General features: G+C 39.9%; 1 protein-coding gene across 1 annotated transcript in view; it reads left to right on the top strand.

Moving 5' to 3' along the window:
- Positions 1-419: 419 nt before the first annotated feature.
- The window catches only part of LOC311129352 (protein NEL-like), a gene marked incomplete at its 3' end in the record, with an annotated part of 58,822 nt that continues 51,659 nt past the window's right edge, over positions 420-7,582 (top strand). Inside the window, exons 1-2 of the mRNA XM_084161618.1 lie at positions 420-485; positions 841-969. Of these exons, the coding sequence (XP_084017744.1) occupies positions 431-485; positions 841-969 (184 nt within the window). The 5' untranslated portion in view covers positions 420-430. The remainder of the gene's footprint in view (positions 486-840; positions 970-7,582) is intronic.

Below are 7,582 nucleotides of genomic sequence, written 5' to 3'. Positions count from 1 at the left end.
TGTTGATACATCTGACAGATGGCAGAAGTGCAATCAGTCTCATCTATTAGATTGTGTTCCATGGTAGACCAAAAGGGGGCAAAAAGGAGCACAGACGATATCTTTTCGCTTTCCATGAGTCTCCACATACCAGCCTTCTCTCACTCACTCTCTAGCTAGCAGCCCCTATAGTGATGATGTTGCACCTGTCTTCAGCGCGCTCTTCTCAATCATCACGAATGCTGAATGGAATATTTTGATATCTTAGTCCTTCTTTCTAATTGGTCTTAAAAGTTCTAAGAACGACGGTCAATATTGGATGATGAGTAATTTTGCGCGCATGTGGTTTTTATTCTAACTGATGCGTATCGCCTCCGGTATTTTAGCACCACCAGTATTTTTGGAAGTGGACAGATAAGCATGGACTCATTGTTGTGATTCTTTTCCATTCATGATGGGACTATTTAAACTTTCATTTTTGCACTGTATGTTTGGCATCTTCCCAGGTAAGCTACGCGTCCGCATTTTGTTATGCAATTATGTTGACTGATTTCCTATATCTGTCATGTTTTGATTTTAGTATGTTACTATGACGTGGTTTCAGTTGCTAACTGAATTAATGTATTTCTTAATTTTCATGTTTTACAATCCTTTTACCATTATGGCTGTGTAGGAATTTGTAACCTATCAGAATGAAGGTTTGTAGGCTAAGTTTCGCAGTATTACATCATGATATAGCAGCAGTAGCCCGCTGCGCTTTGTCCACACCAAGGTGTCGGACTGCCGGTCGCTGTCCATGGTGCTGAACTAACGCTATCTCTGCCGCTTCCGGACTCTTTCTATCCGGTCTCTCTCGTCCAGCTCTAGGCTTTGGGGTCGACCCTGCCCTCCGCATCAACGTATTCGATGAACTGAAGTTGGGAGAGTCGTTCGCTGGAGTTTTCCAAGTTCAGGGGTTCCACAATGAGAGCAGAGCCTTTCTTTTACAAGGTAAGACCCAACAATTATATTTTACCCATATCCATGTATTCCTCCCTCTGTGTACTTCGATCTTGTTTACGTTTGCACGTGCGACTAATCTTCTGTTATGTCTTAAGACATTGAGTTCAAATAGTCTACACACATGTTAAAAAACAGGTAACCTATTGAATTACAATCAGTAGGCCAACTACTAGGATGGACGTTTTGTCTTGACATTTCACCCATAGCGTGATAAAGCATTAAAGTTAGCCTAGGCCTACTGTATGACGATAATAGATAACACCAGCAGGCTGCAGTGAACTATTGGCAGCGACATTATTGTTTCAATCTATAAATTATAGACTATTAATCCCTATCCTTTGCAAAAAGTGGATCAGCAAAACAAAGATCCAATATAGAAATCCAAACCATACAGAAGCATTTCATTCGGGCCATTCAGCTGTCCCCATATTGCGACTTCTAATCCCATGTCTGGAGTTTTAGGTTTGGTAGGCACTGGCATACCACATCCCCCCACACACACCCCCAGAGGTCATATGCCATGGCAATTTGTTTGGTGAATGACAGTAAATTAGCTGTAAGATACAAGAATCATTTCTGCTCAGCCTCATTGCAAAATGTGTAGAATAGCATGATTAGCTATGAAACTGCAAATGTTTCTCTCTGCCCCATGGAAATATGTATAGAATTGCAGAAAACGATCTTTAAAAAAGCTTCATTTTCTCTCAGTCTCATGGAAAAATGTGTAAAATAGCATGAGATTAGCTATAACACTGCACATTTTTCTCTTTGCCCCATGGCAAAATGTGTAGAATTGTAGAAAGTTCACTTTTCAAACTATGTTTGTGTGGGGATCATTTTTTTTCATCTTCCACAAGAGTCTCTGTTTCTTTCATTCAGACTTTCTGTGAGTTTCTCTCTCTGATGTCTCCAGACTGAGGGTGTTGAGCTGAGCTCCAGTGGCTCTGGATGAGCAAGCGATGCAGATTCCCCCTCCCTCTATTCACCATTGAGTGGTGTGCTAGCGCCAACAATTAGCAGAGCAGAAAACAGGGCTGTTTCTCTGCCTTTGTGCCGAAGCTTAAATCATTCATTTAATAGGCATCTATTCGTTTTTGCGCTGGCTCTCTTACACAGGCTCGATGTACACTCACTGGACTCTAACCACACACACACACACACACACACACACACACACACACACACACACACACACACACACACACACACACACACACACACACACACACACACACACACACACACACACACACACACACATTCCTTCACACTCTTCACATATGCAGCTGCTACTCTCTGCTTATTATATGCATGGTCACTTTACCCCGACCTACATGTACATATTACCTCAATTACCTCGACTAACCTTTACCCCTGCACATTGACTCGGTACCGGTACCCCTTGTATATAGCCTTGTTATTGTTATTTTATTGTGTTACTATTTTTCCTTTAGTTTATTTAGCAAATGTTTCTTACTTACTTTTAAAAAACTTCATTGTTGGTTAAGGGCTCGTAAGTAAGCATTTCACCGTAAGGTTTACACCTGTTGTATTCGGCGCATGTGACAAATTCATTTGATTTGATTTGTAGGCCTTTTATCACCAGTACCAGTACCAGTACCAGTCCATGTCTTTGTTGAGGCTTTGAGTATCAGAATGAAAGGCAGAATGGGTGTATTCAACCCGTTTGTTATGGCAAGCCTAAATAAGTTCAGGAGTACAAATGTGCCGAACAACTCACATAATAAGTTGCATGGACTCACTCTGTGTGCAATAATAGTGTTTAACATGATTTTTGAATGATTACCTCATCTCTGTACCCCACACATACAATTATCTGTAAGGTCCCTCAGTCGAGCAGTGAATTTCAAACATAGATTCAACCACAAAGACAACATTGTAGTTACTCCACAATACTAGACTAATTGGCGGAGTGAAAAGAAGGAAGCTTGTACAGAATACAAATATTCCAAAACATGCACCTTGTTTACAACAAGGCACTAAAGTAATACTGCAAAAAAATGTGGCAAAGCAATTAACTTTTTGTCTTGAATACAAAGTGTTATGTTTGGGGCAAATCCAATACAACACATTACTGAGTACCACTCTCCATAATTTCAAGCATAGGGGTGGCAGCATCATGTTATGGGTATGCTTGTAATCGTTAAGGACTGAGGCGTTTTTCAGGATAAAAAAGAAATGGAATGGAGCAAAGCACAGGCAAAATCCTAGAGGAAAACCAGGTTCAGTCTGCTTCCCAACAGACACTGGGAGATGAATGAACCTTTCAGCAGGACAATAACTTAAAACAGGCCAAATATTCACTGGAGTTGCTTACCAAGAAGACAGTAAATGTTCCTGGGTGGCCGAGTTAAAGTTTTGACTTAACTCTGCTTGAAAATCTATGGCAAGACTTGAAAATCGTTGTCTAGTAATGATCAACAACCAATCTGACAGAGCTTGAAGAATTCTGAAAATAATAATTGGCAAATATTGTACAATCTAGGTGTGCTAAGCTCTTAGAGACTTACCCAGAAAGACTATCAGCTGTATTTGCTGCCAAAGGTGATTCTAACATGGATTGACTCGGGGGTGTGAATACTTATGTAATTGAGATATTTCTGTATTTCATTTGCAATAAATTAGCAAAAATGTCTAAAAACATATTTTCACTTTGTCAATATGGGGTATTGTGTGTAGATGGGTGAGAAAAAAAGTGTGTATAATCCATTTTGGCTGTAACACAACAAAATGTGGAATGAGTCAACGGTTATGAATACTTTCTGAAGGCACTGTGTATACAGGAACATCATACCACTGTTCTCCCTTCTCCTCTCCTCTCTCCCAGAATTCTAGGCTTTCACAAGGATTAGATGGAACCCATTATGGTATATCCCTCAACTACATCTATTCACCTATTATAGAAATTGTGTACAATAATAACCCATCTGTTCCCTTGATGCATTCATAGAGATAATTGAAAGTCATCATCATAGATATATGGAATCCAGAGGTTAAAGAGGATTTGTTACTGAATGATTGGATTAGATGGATCAGTGCCCTCCCCCAACACACCTGCTAAAGAATAGGATATGAATGACATCAATGTCAGTGTGCCCATCAACCCTGCTGAGTGAGTGAGTGAGTGAGTGAACCCTCCCTGTACAGATGTAGGATATTGATTTGAGCCAGTTTGCTACAGCAGAAAAATAATCCTGCAGCATTAGAATTATAATTAATTGACATTTTCGTAGGGCTTCATACATTTTTCATCAGGGAAAATCATGTCTGATATTTCAAAGTGGAAATTACAAACTTCAGAAGCCTTTTTTAACCTTAAATACACTACAAGTTTTACATTTCTTGCAACAGGGTGATACAATTAATAACCTCCACCCGTACCTCTATATGCTGACTGGATACTCTCTCTGTTCTCTCTAAGTGCAGCGATCAGGTTGCTGCTTACTCATCACCCCAATAGAGACTATATCTGCAGCAGCACAGCAGGACAGGATGCTGTTAGTGTAGTGTTGTCGGTCCTACGTGTGTGTGTGTGTGTGTGTGTATGTGAAGGCAACACACACACACACGTGAGATGCCACTCCTGTGCCCATTGCCAAGCTCTGTGTGCCAACCAGACAGAAGGGCAAGAGGCCTAACAGTGGTAGCAACATTAGTCATAGAAGATATACCCATGATGCATTGGATAACAGGAAGCAGATATCAAAGGCCTATATGTTGGAAACAGTTCTGTCACTATTTTGTTATGTATCATTATGTATCCCAGAGAGGTACATTAGAAGTGATATATCCCAGAGAGGTACATTTGAAGTGATGTATCCCAGAGAGTGATGTATTCCAGAGAGGTACATTAGAAGTGATGTATCCCAGAGAGGTACATTAGAAGTGATGTATTCCAGAGAGGTACATTAGAGGTGATGTATTCCAGAGAGGTACATTAGAAGTGATGTATTCCAGAGAGGTACATTAGAAGTGATGTATTCCGGAGAGGTACATTAGAAGTGATGTATCCCAGAGAGTGATGTATTCCAGAGAGGTACATTAGAAGTGATATATACCAGAGAGGTACATTAGAAGTGGTGTATTCCAGAGAGGTACATTATAGGTGATGCATTCCAGAGAGGTACATTAGAGGTGATGTATTCCAGAGAGGTACATTAGAAGTGATGTATTCCAGAGAGGTACATTAGAAGTGATGTATTCCAGAGAGGTACATTAGAAGTGATGTATCCCAGAGAGGTACATTAGAAGTGATGTATTCCAGAGAGGTACATTAGAAGTGATGTATTCCAGAGAGGTACTTTAGAGGTGATGTATTCCAGAGAGGTACATTAGAAGTGATGTATCCCAGAGAGTGATGTATTCCAGAGAGGTACATTAGAAGTGATATATCCCAGAGAGGTACATTAGAAGTGATGTATTCCAGAGAGGTACATTAGAGGTGATGTATTCCAGAGAGGTACATTAGAGGTGATGTATTCCAGAGAGGTACATTAGAGATGATGTATTCCAGAGAGGTACATTAGAGGTGATGTATTCCAGAGAGGTACATTAGAAGTGATGTATTCCAGAGAGGTACATTAGAAGTGATGTATTCCTGAGAGGCACATTAGAAGTGATGTATTCCAGAGAGGTACATTAGAAGTGATGTATTCAAGAGAGGTACATTAGAGGTGATGTATTCCAGAGAGGTACATTAGAAGTGATGTATCCCAGATAGGTACATTAGAAGTGATGTATCCCAGAGAGGTACATTAGAAGTGATATATTTCAGAGAGGTACATTAGAAGTGATATATTCCAGAGAGGTACATTAGAAGTGATGTATTCCAGAGAGGTACATTAGAAGTGATGTATTCCAGAGAGGTACATTAGAAGTGATGTATTCCAGAGAGGTACATTAGAAGTGATGTATTCCAGAGAGGTACATTAGAAGTGATGTATTCCAGAGAGGTACACTAGAAGTGATGTATCCCAGACAGGTACATTAGAAGTGATATATTTCAGAGAGGTACATTAGAAGTGATGTATTCCAGAGAGGTACATTAGAAGTGATGTATTCCAGAGAGGTCCATTAGAAGTGATGTATCCCAGAGAGGTACATTAGAAGTGATGTATCCCAGAGAGGTACATTAGAAGTGATGTATTCCAGAGAGGTACATTAGAGGTGATGTATTCCAGAGAGGTACATTAGAAGTGATGTATCCCAGATAGGTACTTTAGAAGTGATGTATCCCAGAGAGGTACATTATAAGTGATGTATTTCAGAGAAATGTACATTAGAAGTGATATATTCTGGAGAGGTACATTAGAAGTGATGTATTCCAGAGAGGTACATTAGAAGTGATATATCCCAGAGAGGTACATTAGAAGTGATGTATTCCAGAGAGGTACATTATAAGTGATATATCCCAGAGAGGTACATTAGAAGTGATGTATCCCAGAGAGTGATGTATTCCAGAGAGGTACATTAGAAGTGATGTATCCCAGAGAGGTACATTAGAAGTGATGTATTCCAGAGAGGTACATTAGAAGTGATGTATCCCAGAGAGTGATGTATTCCAGAGAGGTACATTAGAAGTGATGTATCCCAGAGAGGTACATTAGAAGTGATGTATTCCAGAGAGGTACATTAGAGGTGATGTATTCCAGAGAGGTACATTAGAAGTGATGTATTCCAGAGAGGTACATTAGAAGTGATGTATTCCAGAGAGGTACATTAGAAGTGATGTATTCCAGAGAGGTACATTAGATGTGATGTATCCCAGAGAGGTACATTAGAAGTGATGTATTCCAGAGCGGTACATTAGAAGTGATGTATTCCAGAGAGGTACATTAGAGGTGATGTATTCCAGAGAGGTACATTAGAAGTGATGTATCCCAGAGAGTGATGTATTCCAGAGAGGTACATTAGAAGTGATATATCCCAGAGAGGTACATTAGAAGTGATGTATTCCAGAGAGGTACATTAGAAGTGATGTATTCCAGAGAGGTACATTAGAAGTGATGTATTCCAGAGAGGTACATTAGAAGTGATGTATTCCGGAGAGGTACATTAGAAGTGATGTATCCCAGAGAGTGATGTATTCCAGAGAGGGACATTAGAAGTGATATATACCAGAGAGGTACATTAGAAGTGGTGTATTCCAGAGAGGTACATTATAGGTGATGTATTCCAGAGAGGTACATTAGAGGTGATGTATTCCAGAGAGGCACATTAGAAGTGATGTATTCCAGAGAGGTACATTAGAAGTGATGTATTCCAGAGAGGTACATTAGAAGTGATGTATTCCAGAGAGGTACATTAGAAGTGATGTATCCCAGAGAGGTACATTAGAAGTGATGTATCCCAGAGAGGTACATTAGAAGTGATGTATTCCAGAGAGGTACATTAGAAGTGATGTATTCCAGAGAGGTACATTAGAGGTGATGTATTCCAGAGAGGTACATTACAAGTGATGTATCCCAGAGAGTGATGTATTCCAGAGAGGTACATTAGAAGTGATATATCCCAGAGAGGTACATTAGAAGTGATGTATTCCAGAGAGGTACATTAGAGGTGATGTATTCCAGAGAGGTAC

Source organism: Coregonus lavaretus (assembly GCF_964263955.1).
Source record: "Coregonus lavaretus genome assembly, chromosome: 5".
Lineage (NCBI taxonomy): Eukaryota > Metazoa > Chordata > Actinopteri > Salmoniformes > Salmonidae > Coregonus > Coregonus lavaretus.
This window is presented reverse-complemented; position numbering and strand designations above follow the sequence as displayed.